General features: G+C 37.0%; 3 protein-coding genes across 3 annotated transcripts; 1 reads left to right on the forward strand and 2 right to left on the reverse strand.

Moving 5' to 3' along the window:
- Positions 1-1144: 1144 nt before the first annotated feature.
- Positions 1145-9157, reverse strand: cdc45 (CDC45 cell division cycle 45 homolog (S. cerevisiae)). Its single transcript, XM_066644093.1, has 18 exons — positions 8972-9157; positions 8685-8744; positions 8498-8590; positions 8105-8242; positions 7816-7977; positions 7243-7301; positions 6119-6167; positions 5852-5913; positions 5720-5770; positions 5511-5630; positions 5110-5241; positions 4753-4851; positions 4475-4636; positions 3806-3944; positions 3545-3628; positions 2604-2722; positions 2437-2513; positions 1145-1636 (listed from the first exon to the last, which is right to left on the reverse strand). Exons 1-18 carry the CDS (start codon positions 9020-9022, stop codon positions 1572-1574), a joined length of 1722 nt encoding a protein of 573 aa, XP_066500190.1. The 5' UTR covers positions 9023-9157; the 3' UTR covers positions 1145-1571.
- Positions 9158-10542: 1385 nt separating this feature from the next.
- Positions 10543-14525, forward strand: ufd1l (ubiquitin recognition factor in ER associated degradation 1). Its single transcript, XM_066644522.1, has 12 exons — positions 10543-10676; positions 11041-11173; positions 12166-12198; positions 12327-12448; positions 12957-13087; positions 13198-13270; positions 13350-13418; positions 13503-13571; positions 13659-13706; positions 13834-13922; positions 14035-14116; positions 14307-14525. Exons 1-12 carry the CDS (start codon positions 10674-10676, stop codon positions 14379-14381), a joined length of 927 nt encoding a protein of 308 aa, XP_066500619.1. The 5' UTR covers positions 10543-10673; the 3' UTR covers positions 14382-14525.
- A 217-nt stretch (positions 14526-14742) lies between these two features.
- Positions 14743-19620, reverse strand: ciao1 (cytosolic iron-sulfur assembly component 1). Its single transcript, XM_066644521.1, has 7 exons — positions 19305-19620; positions 18928-19076; positions 18642-18753; positions 18430-18518; positions 17170-17365; positions 16984-17065; positions 14743-16480 (listed from the first exon to the last, which is right to left on the reverse strand). Exons 1-7 carry the CDS (start codon positions 19441-19443, stop codon positions 16246-16248), a joined length of 1002 nt encoding a protein of 333 aa, XP_066500618.1. The 5' UTR covers positions 19444-19620; the 3' UTR covers positions 14743-16245.
- Positions 19621-20065: the final 445 nt, after the last annotated feature.

Raw genomic sequence — 20065 nt, forward strand, 5'->3', positions numbered from 1 at the left:
TTTGGCTGGCATTAAATTAAAAATGGGCACATCTTTGCATTGTTTTTATTTAGTTTGCAGTGTCCCAACATTTCTGAAAATGTGGTTATACATATTGTAATTCAGTCCAGTTGAGTGCAAACAGCTGGGGTTTTTTTTGGTTTTGTTTTTTTAACAGAACATCTTGTGTCTACATCAAACTGTATAAATATTTCAGTTGATTTTGATGCATGCCAAATGATAATGTGAGTGTGTGTGGGTGTTAGAGACAGAGAGCAAAAAAAAAAAAGAGGGTGAGTGATCGGAGCTCCTACCTCCCCTAGAGAAAGGATAAACGGTTATTTGGCTCGTTCCACAATAATAACCTACAACATAAACACCTCCACCCAGTCATTACTAGGGTGGGGGAAGGCACTTTTCTCAATGTGTATATGAAAGTAATTTGATGCTACATTTCTCTGCAGCTACATTTAAAAAAAAAAAGTCAGTGTTTCACATTTGAACATTGCCAAAAATGCATTCAGTAAGGGAGTATACATAAGCTGGCTTAACCATTAACAGCATTAGAGCTTCATGTTATATCTATAAAATGATCAGTTTTTCTTTTTCAACTGTACAAGTTTAATTTTATATCATGAGTGTTCAAGAGGATGTTTGGGACCTGCCTAAAAGGCTGAGTCTAAACTACAGCAGAGGTTAACGTGGAAGCCCTCTTTTGTATTGCAGAAATATTTGTATCGGCAGCAGAGGTGTTTGTATAAATTATTTTATTATTTCTCAGTTCACATAATTATCAGAGGGAAATGTGGCAATGGCAAACGTAATATTCTCATGCAAAATGTAAGTTTTAGAACTGCACGTCTATGTAAAGATTTATTATAAAAATACTGATCATTTCATAAAATATTCAGAAACAGCTCTTTATTTAGTTCACTTATTTGCTTGTGAAAATGCCGAGTGTTTCTTAATATTGCAGTCTGACCATCCACCAAATGACCCAGCTTATTCATACTCAGTTAAAAATGACTTGTTTCACACCCCAAAATGAAACCTCCTGAAAGCAAATGTGGAATAAGTACAGAAAATATATAAATAAAATGACTAAAAATGGTGAGAATCCCAGACCTATTGTTTAAAAAAGGATGCTTTTTGTTAAGTTAAAATGTATTTATTAGAGTACATGATAAGCACACATAAAAACCAACACCAAAAGGTTAAGTCTATAATCAAACATTTGTACAGTATAATACACATGCATGGTCTGCGTGACTGCAATCACATGACCAAACACTTGCAGAGGAGTAATAGGTGCCCAGCCAGTGGCCGAGATCCTGAGGAGGGCAGCCCTCACTGCACACAGACCAGAGTCTGAATGAATTTGGCACCAAACTGACTGGGAACACAGCAAATCTCACATTTGCTTTCTAGACGTGTAAAATTCCATTCATTGAGGGCTTGTGTGCATGCTTTTCTCAGAGTCCACAGGCTGGGTGAGACGTGGGAATGTCGACAAAAGCACACGTATATTAAAGGCTGATTTCCTGAAATTCTGTGAACATGTGATGTTGAAGAAGAACATCCTGCATGATGCTTTATGACAAAAGGGTGATGAGTGCATCAAGAAACTTTCCTCTGTCCTCCATCTTTAGCTCAATAACTTTAAAAAAGGGAAGAAAAAGCAAGAAGAAGAAGAAGAAGAAAATTAATATTTTGGAAAGTACCTGAACTGCACTTGCTGTAAAAACAAGTGTGTATGTTTGTCCATGGAAGCATGCCTGGATTTTTCAGCACAGTATTTTTAGGCTAGGGAACGGCATTTAACACCAAACTGCCAAAAAACCTAGACAACTCCTCCAGTGTTTCTGCTTGCACGTGTGTAAATGACTTCTGTTTTCAATCATTACATGTATCCGTATGACAGGTTTGTAGAGGGCAGTTAGTCAGTTTAGTTGTGACCTGTTAAAACTTTCTATTCAGAGCTACATAAAAGCAGACATTGTATGTAAGCACGGATGATACTTTAAAGAATAGTTCATCAAAAGTAGAAGCTTACTGCTGTCAATGCTACAAAGTATGCGAGCCATTTCATATAACTAGCAATAATTAAATAGTACCAAATCTATTTAACTACTAACAAATTAAAATAAATCAGCACTTTGGGTTGGCCATATATTAACGAGGTCTGCTCTGGGTAACCAGCATAGGATGCATTTTGCAGCTGTACTTTAGATTAAGAAATAAATTCTTAAGCACATTGACTACTGCTGATTAATTGCAAGAATTCAGTCTAAGCCAAGTCGCTAATTGTGTTCCCTGCTGAGGGTGAATGCAGGTGCCTAGCTTTGTTCTCATTGCCAAAACACATCTTAGAAAGATGCATTCCTGCCACCTGGTGGTTACTAACCGAAAGTTTATAAAACGTCACTGACTTTGGGTTAATTACGAGTAATTACTCACTTGATGTGTCAAAATGATCGTGCAGTGTCCTGGAGCTTGTACTTTCAGCAGCCTTCTCAAAAGCCCTACCAAAGAAGCTGGGCACAAAAGAGAAAACCTTAATAAGGACACATACTCTGCCACATACTCATCCTTCTCTTTTGCTCATTCATCATTCATACACTTACTTTTTCTTGTCAGAAGTCTCAGATTCCGGTGGAATGCCCAAGACTATCACAGTGCCTTTTTCCACATCCATTGGTGCAGCCATAATGAGTGGCAACACCTTACAGCGCTTATTCCGAGTCTAAAACATACAAACATGTACATTTTTTAAAAATATCAAACTATAGCACAAACTGTTACATTTTTACTTGTCTGTTAAATGCAGACTCAAATGTCCTACAATTCTCAAGTAAATGCATCAAAAGGTAATCAACACCAGACAACAGATTTCGTGCATTCTGTGTACATACAAAAATATTCAGAAAATATTACTCATTACTGTTTTTAAGTAATGAGCCACTAATGAAATGATACCGCTCTGTTCTCTTCTTTTATGTATGTAAAATAAAACAATAGATAAAAAGTATAATCAGTCCCTGTGATGATTTACTTACTCCATTTTATTAGCTTTTTCCAATCAAACAGGCATTTGACACCCTGTGTTCATTAATTCATTGTCTTTGACTGCTTATCCAGTTCAGGGTCGCGGTGGGTCCAGAGCCTACCTTGAATCACAAGGAACCCACTCTGGAGAGGGGCACCAGTCCTTAGCAGGGCGACACACACTCACACATTCACTCACACCCATGAACACTTTAGTCAATCCAGCTACCTGTGTGTGTTTTTAGACAGAGAGGAAACCCACGCAGACACGGGGAGACAATCACCTGGACTGGGATTTGAACCCACAACCCCAGGAGCTGTGTGACAGAGACACTACAAAAGTCTAGACAGTTGCTTTTTAGGTCTCTAGTGTTTTTTTTGTTTTTTTTTACAATTAATGGCAAGTGATCATATAGCTCTATCAGTTACTCTCAAGCTAACTCTCTGTTACTCTCAAGGTTCTTACTATAAATTGAATTACCTCTAGTTGATTTGTGTTGAAATATGTTGCAGAGCTTACCGAACAGACAAAGGCTTTTAGTAGGTATTTGCTGAGTAAAGTCAGGGCCAAAGACTTGGAGAACAGCTTCACATCAGGAGTTCCCTAAAATGTAATACAAATTGCAGAACGATGTATAAAATTACAAACAATACTTTGTTTTGTAGGTGATACAACAAAGACAACCAGCAATGGAATAAACATTTCACATCCAGGATCTTTCCTCTCTTAGACATGAAAGAGTTATATTAGGATTAAAATGAGAGAGAAATTTAATCTTACCTCTAGCAAATGGCAGTAAAGGAAGGGTCCTTGTGAGAGAATTAGATTGGTGCAAATACAGCTTGCTACTGTCTGTTGAATGGCTTTGAGTTTCTTCTTAGCCAGGTCAATTCCCAAATGCAGCCTCTCTATGTTACTCCTTTTTGGCATGATTAGATTGTGTGTAAATATTAACAGTAAGAATTAACAGAACAAATAATCCTCCAGAGATTCTCAAACAGTTTCAAGTCAGGACCATAAGGCCTTTGCATTATTTTAATGTTAACACCTTCAAGAAAATGCTTAACCTGCACTGGATTCTGACAACACCATTTTTCATAAATATTTCTCTATGATTTGGAGTTTGGAAGGAAGGAAAGCATGTTGCAGAAGGATGGTTTGATAAACATTAGCATGCACCTTGCCATGTAGTTGTATAAGAGTCCTGACTCTTTTTTTGTTGAACAAAAACATCCCCCAAATCATGAAGTTGCCTCCTCTACACTTAACTGACTTCTTTGTTCACTTTGGGTCATCTTTCTGCAGTTCAACGCCACACCCGTTTCACATCTGACCGAACTTTTCCACAAAATATGATCCTCAGATAAGGTTAGTGTAGAAAGTGATATGCGACACTATACCAATGACTGGGTAAGTCTAAGTAAGCAGATATGTACATTAGTGACACACCTTGAAAGACAGTCCAGTGCTTTAATGAAGTTGTCTGTAGCACTCTCATCCTTCTCCACGTTCTCCAGCAGTGCCGAGGCAGCATGAACCACATCACTGGCCAAGAAGCGGTTCTTGAAGCCAAAGTGCACACTAAAAGTTTGTACACGAATGTCTTTCATCCTAGACACCATAAACAAAACAGATAAATGGCAAAACCAGGGCTTTTTTTTTTTAATGGACAAAAACCAGCATTTTAACCAAAGTATTTTTAAAGAGTGTAGTTTCTCTTCTCTCACCCAAATTTGTTGGAGGACTCCTCAATGACATCACGCAGGTTCTCCTTAATTGACATGTCCATAGAGTTAAACTTCTGTCTAACCTGTTTGAGTGGGAGACTAACAAAACATGGAAATCATGAATCTTTCTAAAAGTAAAACAACAAAAAAAAATTAGCAAAGCATATTTGATCTACAGAGCACTAACTGCAGTACTGTGTTGTAGCATAAAACGCTTCGTGTTAATTCAGGGAGCCAGTGTATGCTGCAGCTATATAAATCTTTAAATTTAGACTCAACATATGCAGTTACAAGAATAAGAAACATTCTATAAACAGGAAGACTTGAAATCAGCAGACCATAAAAAGCGGTACTCACCCCATATCTGCCAGGAACTCCTGAAGTTTCTTCTGGCCATTGATAGACCACAGTTTAAAACTGCAGGAGGTGTAACAGGAGTTGCAGATGCTCTCATACAGTGACCAGTGCTGATACAAAGCCAGTTTCAAGCTAATACACAAGATTAAGGGGTTTAACCTGTACATATGTAGCTAGACAAGGAACAGAAATTATTTTCATATGGAAATAGTACAGGCTAAAAGTTTTTTAACTTAAAAACAAAACAGTAATAATAATAAACATTTTAATGAAAAGTAAATGTAACTGACATTTATCTGACTATGTCTGAACATCTGATTGGGTGTTTTCTGGTGGAAATGACAGAAAATTGATCTCTTCAAAGATTTGTTTCAAGATTTCAAGAAGTCGGATTAGGATACTCATATTCAAATGTGATCCTCATGCAGTCGATAGAGAGGGAATTCTCTTCGTCCTCATTACGATGGTTATGGCGAGAGACATGCCTCTGCATAGTGGCAATATCGGTTACATACTTCATACTGATAGATGAAAAAGATTTAGATTAGAATTGAATAATACCAGAATGCAGTAAAGAGTCATAGATATGGTCCTAAAGTAAGACACTTACTGTGTAATTTTGTCATGAATCCACTGATCAGTTAAACCAATGATGCTCCACCTGTCAAACACACAAGACAAAAATGGCACTTCCAGAATGTAAACTTGGATCTCTATATTCCTTATTAGTTTAAAAACCTACCATAGCATATCTTTGGTGTCCTTGGTCATGACCCAGGCCAGCTCAAACATAACCAGTGCAGCCTACAGAAAGCAAAATTGATGAGGTTGAGATAGCACATAAAAAGGAAGGTTTGTTTATTAAATGGTCATAAAACATTTTTTTCACAGCGTATATAATATTGTATTGTATAATCATTCAGCTAAAATATATCGGGATATAATTTTTTTTTTTAATCCATATCGCCCAGCCCTACAGAGTCAAATATTTAAAAACATGGATACTCACTGATGTGCCATAGTATTCATACTGCTCATAGTCAAACAAAATCTCCCTCCTGAAAACACAAGGGCATGGTAATATAAAGATGACATATACACTATTAGAGCAATACTAGAAATTTCAGCATTCTATCATTAAAGGCTACGCACCAGCTATATGAAAGTGTCAAACAAATAAATACAGTGGAATTTGAGTTCCTAACTTGTGTTTATTGATAGTCAGAAAACATGTTATTTCTTACTAATTCAAGGAATAAGGTTTAAAAGACCATTTGCCACCCCCGCCCCCAAGGGTGGTCAGAAACTCTAATAGACGTCTTGCCTGTGACGTAGATGGTGGACAAGAACTCTAGAAATTGCACTTAATTTAATGCAAAAATGACGAAAAGGTGTGTTGTTTTTGGCTGCAATCATTCAACGTACAGTGGGACATCTGTGCACAAATGGCCCAAAGATCCCAAAATATCCAGAAAATTGACTAAATTTGTCAACTTTAAACAGGCACTTTGGAAAAGACCATCTGCTCTCTCCATTATCTGTAGTGCTCATTTCACTGGCGCTCTTCCAACAATATGAGCATGTAAGGAAACCAATGAAAGGTGTTCAAGAGCCTCTGTATACATGGAGGTAAATAGGGTAAGTACACTTACTTCACCTATTTTAGTTGGTGTTAGCTAACGTTAGCTTGACTTGCTAAACTTGGCGGCTCAGATTATACTCGGCTACATAGCTGCATTACGGAGGTTTATAGTGTCGGATGAATTCGAGTTCGACTTCGATCACATTTACAAGAACAATGGTACCTCTAAATTTGAGTTTAGTTTATTGCTAGGCTATTGTCATGAATAATGTTTGTTATTTAGCTAGCTAAATACTGCCATAACAGTCAGTCATAACGGTGTTTTACCGTGGCGTTGTTCAGCTGTTGTCCACCAGTGACGTCACGGTTGGGTTCAAGAATTTCCGTAGCGAGCTCGGGTTTTCCGTTAATTTAATAAAATTGTCAGTTTTAAAGCAAATTAAGCATGCTATTTTCATTTTAATTCATACTTATATATGTCAGTAACTAAAATAATGTGTAATATTCATGGAGGTCCATTAAGTGGTGCTTAGCCTTTAAGTTAGACAGACCTTCGTGCCTCCCAATCTCTCCTAGCTCGCTGTCTTTCGATTCTCCTCTCCAATGCACCCTGAAATAAAGTCAGATTCAGTTACTAGAAAATTCTATTTGATTTAGCCTTATAAAATGTATTATTACACATATTACCTGTCATTTACCATACTGATTTTCATAATGCAATAAAAGGAAGCAATGAAATTCAAATATTTACAGAAACAAATACTAATGACTGGAATGTGTTACAAGCTTCCAATGTCCACGATTAAGGACGAGTTTTTTACGAGTAGGGAGTCTATAACTGAGCCGAACTTGCTGCTAAAAACAACACTGTGAATCTCAGCTATACAAGAAAAATTCTGGATTAAAATGTAATGATTTGGCATGCACAAGCCTAAAACATTATCACTATAAGTGTAAACGAAAAGTAAATAACCATCCCTAAAATTGTAAATAAACACTTGCCATAATAGGGATAACAGAAGTGAACGTGTATACTTTTCACTGTGATACACCGAACACAAAATTAATTTTAAAATTTAAATCAATGTGATGCAGAAAGTGGAATCAGGAAAAAAAAAACTTGCTTCGTCAAAGCGCCTGCGTTTCCCAGATGGCTCTGAACCACCATCACTTTCATTCCCAGAATCCCCTTCTTCGCCATCCTCATTTTCTTCCTCATCATCGCGGAAGATGTCATCGTATGAAGGGACACCAAGATCGTCATCTTGTTTGATCAGCAATTTAATCTGAAGAGAAATTCATATTTTGCTTTAAATTTCGATCTGTTTCTGAATTTCTATTAACATTTTGCATTGGGCACACTATGTGTTGAATCCTATTCAGTAATAACTCAGTATCTGTATTTAGATTTACCTGAGTGTCATTGTAAACATTGACTACATCAACAGGCCGGTGGGTATCACAGATGAAGAAGATGGAGTCTTCTTCTGGCTGTAAAGTCTCCAGGAGGTCCACATTGGCCCCACAATTAATAAGAACAAAATACTGGTACTGTAAAATACACAAATTGCACTTCAATGAACTAAAATAACATAACTTTTATTCAAAATATTCAGTACTTCAGATTAAAGTCTAGAAGTTTAAGTCTAGGTTTTATTCTCCACATTCCTAACTAGAGCAACAATAATAAAGCCAACCACACATACGCTGTGCAAATTCCACCTGTAAATGATAGACTCCCAAACAGCAAAGGGAGATTTCCCAAGGTAAATATAATTAATGTAAGAACTAGAGTCCTCATCCTACCTGCTCCTTATGCTCTAAAAATGCAGTGCCCAGATCTTGCCATCCACTCACAGGAATCAGAGTATACTGCACCTGATCACAGTGGAACAAAGCCTAGAAAGAGATGACAGAGTTACATACAAAGACATTTTCCCCCAAAGTCACACTATAATTTTGCCTAATTGTGTTTTGCTGAATGTAAACTAACCTGCAGGATTTTACACGCGCACAGCGCGTCAACGTCTAAAGAGACCAGAAGAGCCACTCGCTAGAAGATAAGAGAAAAATAAAAATAAATTCAGTTTAAATTACTCTTCCAAAATGAACTGTTTCAGACAACGACAGAACGTGAACAGAAAGCTGGACATGACAGTAAAACGGCTGTTTAACCGACGCTAACTGCTGGCAAAACTCTGCTAACTAGTTAGCCACTTACTTACACACGAACCGAGCCGTTTTACAATGTCTGTCTCAGTAAACCGAGTAACGCCTCACCTGGTTCACCACAACATCGTAAAACTCTTTACGAATATCGGTCACAAACATTTTAAAATCGTTCGAATACTAAATAGAATAGTTTCTCGCCAACTCATCGGTTGTCAGTGCGTCCTGGTTAAGTCTGCACCAAACTCTGGCGCCAAATTCGTTCAGACTAGAGGAGGTGGGACTTCACCGAAGAGTCCAATCACACGGCGGCTGAGACTGCTCTTCTAACCTTGAACCAATGGCTTTCGAAATGGACCAGTATTCCAGCCAATCAGAGTTACTATGAAAACATCGCAGTGAAAACAAAGTGCGAATGTCAAATTGCTCACTCTTTCCTCTCTAGTGCACTACATAGTCTATAAAAAAAGTTGGTTGGGTACCAATATGTTCTGAGCCACATAGTGTCATAGTCATAGTTAATACATTCCTTATGGCTGTTTACTCTACTCTAGTGTTGTATGCAGTTTTGGAGGCATAACTCTCAGAATCAAACCTCAGTTAAGCTCAAGTGAGAAGACTTGTAGCATACTGCTCAGCCCCAAACTGATGACTGTATGTAAAAGACTTGAACTTACCATTACCCAGTGCTAGATGACATGGGGACAAACCTATTACTCATTAAGACACTTTCACCATTATATATAAATCAACATACATTAATATGTTCTCTGTAAATGAAAGATGTCATTATTAAATATAATAATGTTATCACAGTAAACTATATGCATATAATAACTTTCAGATAAGAAGCCCTATATGAGATAAAGAATCCTAAATGCTAAACACACACAACATTTTCCCAATTTAATTTATATGTGATATTCTGTCTTCAAATAGACATCTGGAATGATATGAAGGGGAAAAAATACATTTGCTGAAGGGTTTAAGTTCAAATTATTTATCTCTGGATTATTTGGGGGGAAAAAAACCCTCAGGTGATTATAAGCAAAACAAATGCAGATTACTCACTCTGGCCATTCATTATTATCTCCCCAAACCCAGTGACACTTTTTCAGGAGTTCTGGAATTGATAACAGCATTTGTAGCAGATTCAAACAGATGTAATTATTGATTTGTTTTTGTACGAGAAAAAAAACATGTATTTGTAACAATGTATTTGTGAGACTATATTTGTGTGAATTCAAATACTGATTTGCAAATGTCCAAATATTGTACGTGTTCACATTTTTGTGTTTGGTGCTTATATTCAGCCACTGTAGCAAACTGTAAGCATATGATTTTTAATATTATTATTATTATTATTATTATTATTATTATTATTATTATTATTATTATAAATTCTGTTTGGATTAAGTTCTGTTTTAACTGGATTTGTGAAGGTGTTACTTTATGTTGTTTTTATCGTACGCTCACACTTAGACAAGGTTATCAAACGTCACCAAAGTGAACACTCGAAGGAAAGCCTTAGGTTTTAGGGGAAGAATTGAGACACGGGGTAGTGTCCACCTGAATTCAGTTCCCTGTAAGTGCACTCTATAGTGAGCAGGGAGCCGTTTCGGAAACGCCTATGCAGAATAGTCTGAGAATTTTTATTGGTTGACAAACACAACGTAGGCTGTAGCTGATTGGTCTGAGGCGATTTGTTGTGGCGTGGCGTCACATCCTCTTCTCGGTGTGTTTTTCAGACATTCTGCTGTGCTTTTGTGGCCTGCGGTCTTTAGATATTCTCGCCTGGAAATATACATGAAATATGGTGAGTATTGAAAGAATAATGATGTTTGTAGAGTGTATGAGAAAAATGTAAATAGTGTATCCATTGTTTTCTCAGGGAAACCGTCTAGTGAATCAAAGCTAAGCTAACGACTAAATATGTCAGTTTAAACCTGCACTGTCACTCTCAGTGCTGTAGTTACTGTCCAGATCTGCTGATGTCAACAGGCTGTTAGCTTTAGTCTCTGTATAAAATACAGGTTGTTGTCTTTTTGTACTCAGCGTGAGTATGTTCGTTCATTATCGCTGTTGTTTTACTTCATTATTAAAAGCCGACCGAAGGCCTGGGTTCATCTTATGATTTCATGAATGAATGTGTTGCTATGTTTTGTCTGTTTTCTCCTCAGTTTTCCTTCAACATGTTTGACCACCCGATGCCTCGGGCCTTTCAGAACCGCTTCTCCACACAGTACCGCTGCTACTCGGTGTCGATGCTGGCGGGACCCAACGACCGCTCTGACGTTGAGAAAGGAGGAAAAAGTATAGCTTTTGTAGTTTATTTCTGTGTTGAAAAACCTAACGATATTTATCGCTATACTTATTACTATACACTGCCAGAAAAAAAGGTCTCTAAAAGTAATGTTCTACTCTCACTGTCCCTTTTATCAGCTCCACTTAACAGGTGCACATTGTAGTTTTAAAATTGCAGACAGTAGTCCAGTTGTAAGTCATTATTCACCCTCCTCTTCAATGGTCAGGAATCCCAAAGTAACACCACAGAGCAGGTATTAGGTGAATCATTATACTGATATGGTGGTGGTGGTGGTGTTAGTGTTGTGTTGTCACCACTGTTGAAGGAGTAGAGGATGACAGCAACAGATGAGGTACCGTCTCTGGTTGGTGGACTGTCTCTGACGAGCTGGTTGTGTCTAATATATTCACCAGTGAGAAGACACAGTGTTTAAAGTCTCCAGCAGTACATGCTGTTTCTGATCCACTCATAACAATGCAACACATACTAAAATGGGGCCATCATGTCATTGTCACTGCAGTGCTAACAATGATTCACCAACCAAATAATACATCCTCTGTGGTGGTGTTGTGGGTGTTCTGACCATTGAAAAATGAGCTGTTTAATAAAGTATGCAGAGCAGCAAGTGGATTACCTTCTGTAATTTAAAAATTACAGCATGAACCTATATGGTAAACAAGGTTGTTAAAATGGACAGTGACTGTAGAGTATTATTGTGTGTGACTTTAGCCAGGCAGTGCATGTTTGAATAGGTGCTATGTTACATGGCCTTTTTAAGTAGTGTAAATTTACACTTGTTTATCATTTCAAGAGATTAATTATAGAAAATATGAATTATTCAGATCATTTGTATGCTTTTACAAAAAGTGTCCCAGAAAAATTTGAATAAACTCCATGAATTCCAGGGACTGCTTATATATATGAACATGAAGATGTTTCATTTAAAGTAGCCATCAAATGTATAACATTTATTTATTCATTTTTTTTTTCCTTTTTCCAGTAATAATGCCCCCATCTGCACTGGACCAGCTAAGTAAGTGCATAAATTGAAACTGCTTTTTGGCATATAGCCAATACTACTACAATAATCTATAATGCAGTGTCCATATACGTATGTTCCTTACGTTCCATACGATACGTATCATCCTTACCCTTAAACAGGCAGACTTAACATCACATACCCCATGCTGTTCAAACTGACCAATAAGAACTCTGACAGAATGACCCACTGTGGTGTCTTGGAGTTTGTTGCTGATGAGGGCATCTGTTACCTTCCCCACTGGGTAAGAAAGTAAAATAAATATTTTCTGTCCTTAGACTAATGGTTACTGGTCTGTCCGTAGACTAATGTAAAAGCTTGTTATAATTATTTCATAACTGCCCTATTGAATTTATTTTTCTCAGCACAATTATTTTCAACATATTTTCATTTCCACAGCTGTTCAATTTGAACAGACATATGTTTACGTCACTACAAACAGAATGTGAATTTGTGGTTTGATCCATACGCTTGAGGCAAATACATGTACATGAAAAAGTAAACCCATTTATTGAGACAGGTTGGTGATCTTAAAATACGTGTTCTTGCATACAGTCGTCTTGTAGTATTTTATAAAGCAGCAGTGAATTATATTTGCTTAATTGTGCTCAAACTGTTTGTGTTGTCGCAAGTAACACAGTATCAATATCTAGGCTGCAAGGTAATCAGGCACTTATGCAATGTTAGAATAAGACATATTGTTAATTGCTGTTGATTTTGTAATGTGATCTTCTTGTTCTTTTCTTCAACAGATGATGCAAAACCTCTTACTGGAAGAAGGAGGGTTGGTCCAGGTTGAGAGTGTTAATCTCATGGTGGCAACATACTCCAAATTTCAACCTCAGAGCCCAGACTTCTTAGATATCACAAACCCTAAAGCAGTGTAAGGAATGCAGCGTTAGCTCTTAGCACTCATTATTAATCCAGTAAGAAGGAAAATAATGTGTACTCATCTAAATGTACTGTGCTTGAATTTTTTTCCTCTGTCTGTAGATTAGAAAATGCTTTGAGAAATTTTGCCTGTTTGACAACAGGTGATGTCATTGCGATTAACTATAATGAAAAGGTGAGTACAATCAGTTTGAGTGTTTGATGTGTGCAACAAAAGGAACAAATAAACTAAACCTGAAACTGCTCATTTTCAGATCTATGAGCTACGAGTTATGGAGACCAAACCCGACAAAGCGGTGTCCATTATCGAATGTGATATGAATGTAAGGGAGTTACATTGACAGATATTATATAGTCACTGCTTTCCATTGCCCATTGAATGCATTTCTGTTTGTTTTTGTTCTTAGGTGGACTTTGATGCTCCACTTGGGTATAAAGAGCCAGAGCGACCCACACAGCACCATGAGGAACCAGCAGTATGTTTTAATGTTATGCTGATAATACTGAAGTTAGATTATCTTGTTAACAACAGATTAAGCTGAATTTCTGTTCATCTATTTAAGGAAGAAGAGACAGACCCCAGTAATTATGAAAGGGACCTCGGTTTTAGAGTAAGTCCTTATGTTACAGTGTCACTGCTTTTTAATAAGTAATTGACTCAAGAACTGCGTTTAATTCTCAGAGTTGGACATTGCGAAGTTAGGCTGAAATTAATATATTCACTGCCTCTGTTCCCAGGCATTCACAGGCTCTGGGAATCGTCTGGATGGAAAGAAGAAAGGAATTGAACCCAGTCCTGCTCGTCTTGACCCAAGTGACATCAAACGGTGAGGACACACACCATACTGAACATACTCATACCCAACATACTGAAATGGACACCTTTCCCAGATCTAAAAGATGTGTTATAAAGAATTCCTTTTGTCCACTTTTAAACAGGGGCATTCCTAACTATGAGTTCAAGATTGGAAAAATCACTTTCATCAGAAACTCCAGACCACAGCCTCGCAGAACAGAAGAGGTACATGAAATGGCAAAATAAAACATATTTAATTAAATTTAAATGCTAATTGGACATGTATTATAAATTGTCTCGTCGAGACAGAAAAGTCATTATTGATTTTAAACAGTGAGAATGTCTAATTTTAATTAGACATTAGGTAATACGGAAATATAAAAGGTCAGTAAAAATGCTTGTCTGTTTTGTGCAGGATGACTCAGTCAGTAATTTCATCGCGTTCTCAGGAGAAGGCCAGTCATTGCGGAAGAAAGGCAGGAAACCTTGATTGGACCCAGTTCATCAGGAACCAATAATAAAAGCATCCTTCAAACTCTTTATGTATTCTCTTTTTTTTTAAGAATTAAAAAAGGTCAAGAATGTTTAGATGAATGGATTTGTTGGACATATTTTTCAGATTTAAAATTAATGACCAAACAAAGTTATTTTTAAATGAATTTATATGTACAACATTTAAATGCCTGAGGAATAAATATTACCCATTACTTCATATTGTGGAATTCCTTATCCTGGTGCCCACTCCAGGGTGTGTTCCTGCCTTGTGCCCAGTGAGTCCAGACCCACTGTGACCCTGAATTGGATAATCAGTTGTAGACAACGAATGAATAAGTTTTAAAATTGTATCTTAATCTAGACACATGAATTTTAGAGAAAGATGAGAATTGAAGAAAAATAAACGTCTTGGAACCACTGACACCACATTTTATACTAGGTGTGCACAATCTGAAGATTGCTAAATATTCGGCTTTAATGCTACATGATTGTATTTCAGTTTTTTGTTATTCAGTTATATATATATACGTACACACACACATTGTAGGTTCTTTTATGTTATTACAAATGTTTATTTTCCTGTTTTAAAAGCCGAAGTGCAGTTTTAATTTAGATTTAATTTAATTTTGACATAATTTGGTTTCATAGCATTTGCGAGGCTGTTCCACTTGCTCAGAGAGCAAGGATTGTTCATCCATATTTGGTATTATGGTCCCATCCTGACATAGCTGAGTGATTCAAGGTACACTTGTATCAGTTAATTGACAAATATTTTATTTCAGCTACAGAATTTAATATTCATCTTTTTAAAGACAAGAACAAGATCAAAATTAAAGACGGGTTCCTTTAGAGGTTACCCAGACAACATTAAAAAAATCTTTCTAGTGTGTAACAGTAACAATATTTCAGAAAAGATGGTTAATCCAAATAAATCTTCCATCACTCATATGATAGCATTGTAAAATGATAGTATTTACTTACAACAATTAAATCTTTGCATATACTCTACATTTTTCTATAATTACATCAATTTGTTGTATCATATGCAATATACATAATTTATACATATTTTGTTTCAAGGGGATTTCAGTTAGACGTGTTGGATGATCTTTGATATTGTTATTAAAATCATTTCTTTGGAAATCTCAGAATTAAAACAGTGGCAATGTTTGTGAATATTCATGAAAATGGGTTTTAATCTATTACATATTGTCCTTTTGAAGCTGCATGAAAATAACGCAAATGTACCCAAACTTGTGACCAGTGGTGCCAATAAGTTTGGCACATTTAAAAAACAAATTATTTGGGAAGTAAAAACTATATGCTAGTTCTGTCATTGCCGAAGACCAAAATGAACAAATTCCAATATTGTTGCATCTGAGCAAAACCTCATTTTTGTGTCATGTTTTTTTCTTTTCTGCTAAACATATGCTGTTTAAATTCAGTTAAAATTACACAGCAATGTAATTGCAATTTTCCTTCTTTAAAAATGTAAATTTTTAAAGCACCATAGTTTGTTATGACAGCATTAATATTCAACAGGTAACAAAGTTGCTGTCCAAAGAAAAACATGTATCTACAAAATAGGAATTTTAATAACTTTTAAAACCTTTTAATAGAAAGCAATGTATGGAGATTTTATTCCAAGTCATTTGAGCATTGGTCTATTCATCATTCATCATGAAATCACAAAATGAAGGACAGCTGCTTTGTTCAAATTATTTAGTAAACTAAAAATGAAGCAGCATGTTTTTCTTTGAACAGTGACAATAATTATTATTCCTTCCCCCCCCCTTTACTATAACTGTAAAGGTAAAAGTCAGTGCTTTCTGAGTCCAGTGCAGAGGAACCTGGCCATGTTAAGCTTCTGATTGGTATTTCCAGATGGCGATTTCTCCATTGTCACTGCAGGTGGCTAGCAGACCTGCTTCTTGAGGATGCCAGGCCACACAGTTAACGTCCTGACTGTGGGCCTTGGGCACATGAGCAGAGAGGTAAAACACAGGCTGTTCAGGGTCAGCAGTTACATCTTCCTTAAAAATACGAACTCCATCATCTCCACAGGCAGTTGCCAAGGCACCAGTCAGACGATCCCTATGCATAGAAGGTCGTTTTAAAAAAAAGTGCATAAACACACATTTTGAATATCAGAAATCTACTACTTTAGGGCAGATTATATAACAATGTATACATGTTTTGAAAATTGAGTAATCAATGTTCTAATTAGCTGAATACGGCAAAAGGTCTAAGACGACTTACTGTGACATTATTATTAAATGGCTAATGGAATAATCCCAGAATTTAAAACAATTAATTATTTTCAGGAAAAAATGTCATCTTGTTTTGTAAAGTATTTTTATATTATACATAATGTCTTTCAGGGAATATATGAAGAGAACACTGCAAAGACATAAATAACAGTGTTCATCAGGCTCTGTTTCTATTAAAAGAAACCATTAGGAAACTTTAAATAAATGATTTATCATTCTACAACTTGCCAGCTTAACATTGTTGATATCTCAATAAAGTAAACTTTAATCAATTTTAAAAAATAAACAAAAAAAGTTGTTCTGAGTTAAAATTAGAAAATAACTCACCATGCAACATCGTATATTGTACGATTGTGAAATCCAGAGAGGGTACACACACATTTCCATGCACCATGAGGGGAACCATCAACTGCAACAAATACATTTGTTTTGATTAGCTGATATTTTAGAGCCAAAAGGCCCATTACTACATTTTGGAAGCAATCTTTTTTTCAGTCAATTCCATTAATTTACCATCTCCTGATGTACACTCTTTCCAGACTTTCACGGTGCGGTCATCACTACAGGAGGCTAGTCTCTGTCCCTCTGGGTCAAAGGAAAGACTCCATACAGTTGATGTGTGTCCTTCTAAAGTTGCCCGGCACTCCCAGTCATCGTCCTCTTCTTTATAAATGCACACCTTGTTGTCATAACTGGCTGAGGCCAAGAGCTGTAATTATAAATATATATTATGAACAAATTATCATTTTTAAATTGGAGTTATGTAATAGAATGTTGGGAGTAGGACCATGCCCTGACTACACCCCTCAGCCCTATATATACCCCATATATACTCGCCATTTCAGACTTCACGGTTGTGGTCCGTACTACCAAATGTTTATTGTAATATGGGCCCTAACAATCATATCTGCCCTAGTTGAACAAGGCATTTAAACAATCACATTATTTTTACTATCTGTTTGATTGACCGTATTTCCAGATGGGTGTCTCTTTGTACAATGGTTAACTCAATTTTTTTTTCACATAAAGCTTTGTTCACATATTACATATTTAAAAAAAAAACATTGTTAGTGCAAGCCATACTTTAATTACATCATATACCACTGTAATCACAACACTAGGATTGTTTTTCTTCATACTGTGTATCCAAAATATTTAGTATTAAGTAAAAATCAGAAGTGGTCTATGGTCTATTTATTTCAGTTCAGGTTTCCACTAAGCACTAGTATTACTTTATCTGAAAATGCATTTAATGGTAAATGATAAATGTTTGCTTTTATTATAGTTTCCATTATTTCAGAAGAATTTCTCTACACACTTCAGAAGCAATACCTTCTCCTTGTGTTAAAAAAAAAAAAAAAACACTACAATTTAATGAATTATGTCTAGGATCTGGGGCAGTCAATTGTTTTGACAACAACAGCAGAGAACAAATATGTTCTCCATTCCCTACTCTCAACAATGGCTTTCTGACACACTACTTTTAGACCCACAGTGGTTTCAAATGTTGTATTCTCACAGAGGAAGGTTGAAGAGAATCACCTGTGTATTACTTTTTTCAAATTAGAAGCTAGAGGGGAGCTCAAATTTTGAAGACAAAACACAAACAAAAAAAACTAACTTGAATTTAACAACAATTTCACTGGAAAATTAACAATGGAAGGGTGGTTTCTGTCTTTTGTACTATACTGAATGTTGAATCTTACATAATAAAACAACTCAACAGTAACTTATAAAAATATAAAAAAAGTAAAGACATGAGGGAAGACTCACCTCTTGTGTGGGGTGCCAAACTACGTGTTTCACATCCTGTGTGTGGGAATTTACTACACTCACACACTCATATTCATCCTCCTCATCCACTGAAAAGGGTACAAGTGGAATTAAGTTGTACATTTATCTGTCAGTGTTCATGCAAGCGATAGAAATTATACTGCAGCTGGTCAATAACTTTGTCAAAAAAAATTTACACTGAAAATACAAACCTTCCCATATCCACACACTCTTGTCTCTACTGCAGGTTGCCAGCAAATTGCCAGATGGGGCCCAGGCTACACATTTTACTTCATTCTCATGTCCCTCCAACACTGTAAGGCACTTAAAAAACAAGATAAATAAAATAACTAATAGTTCACCTTACTGCATCAGAGTAAAGTTAATAAACAGCAAGTATAGTTCAAATTGAATGCCTAATACTGTTCTCATTTCATTGTATTATGTACAAAGTAGAGGAAAATTAACTTTCCTCATTTGTCACCGAAGTATTTTTACCTCAAAATCATCATTCTTCTTCTTCCAGATGCATGTGGTGGCATCAAAACTGGCAGATGCAAGGTAATTCCCACAGGGAGACCAGGCAACCTTCCGGACAGTCCGCTGGTGTCCATCTGATAGAACACTCTTACATTCCCAACTCTCCCCTGTGTGAACAGACCATGACATATTAGATGATTACTACTCTGCTGTGAAAGATTCTGCTCTCGTGACTGCTGAGCCTCCGCCGTTTCTCTGGCTAATTTACTGCAAGCGCATTTTTCACAGCAGGTTTGTCACTTTGGCCATTGAAGGGGAACATTTAAAGACTACTGTGATTTTGCGAAAAGCGTGTCTAAGCTAATGAATTCTGAAAAAAGGTTAAAAGTGTTCACCCTCTTTGCCCCAGATCCGCACGGCTCGGTCTCCGCCGCAGGACGCCAGCAGCGTGCCGCTCGGGCTCCAGGACACGAACCAGCAGCGCGAGTCCGGGTGAGCGTTCACTCTCTCCACACATTCCAGCGAGGCCTTCATTTTAAACACGGCCCGGTTAACCTCAACAACGAGCAGAACCAACGGTACTCCTACTGACACTTTTTATCAGATGCCTTCTTCCTTCCTGCTCTTTTCTTCAGTGTGTCGCTACATCTCAGAAAAGAAGACAGCACCGCCCTAAGGACACGGAGGAAACTACATCTGTCTCTCTGTGGGAGGGAATGTGAGTGTGTGTGTGTGTGTGTATATATCAGTGGCGGATGCTTGTCTTTCAAGGAGGGGAAGCTCAATTTCGGCATACATCATAAAATGTGTCAGTTTATTTATACATAAATTCTCCCCTTCGTTCCTTTTTAAGAAAATGCTTTTTGACTCTGTCGTATCAATAAGGCGTCTTTTCCAGGGACTTGACTAGTGTCCTCTCAATGGCCAGCAGAGCTACGCTGCTTAAACGGCCTTTGCCCATGTGAAGTGTGTCCGCCTGTGCTCCCACGGATCTTTACACCAAAGGATCGCTGATTCGCTCATTTCGCTGTCAATCAAAAAGGGATTCAGCCTCAGACAGATCATCCAATCATCATGCAGAAGCTGAGCGTCCGGGCCAGGCTCGTCTCGTTTCGCTGTACTTCGCTGCTTCGCTATTAAACTCTGTGAACGCTCA

This window comes from Hoplias malabaricus, chromosome 14, assembly GCF_029633855.1.
Source record: "Hoplias malabaricus isolate fHopMal1 chromosome 14, fHopMal1.hap1, whole genome shotgun sequence".
Taxonomy (NCBI): domain Eukaryota; kingdom Metazoa; phylum Chordata; class Actinopteri; order Characiformes; family Erythrinidae; genus Hoplias; species Hoplias malabaricus.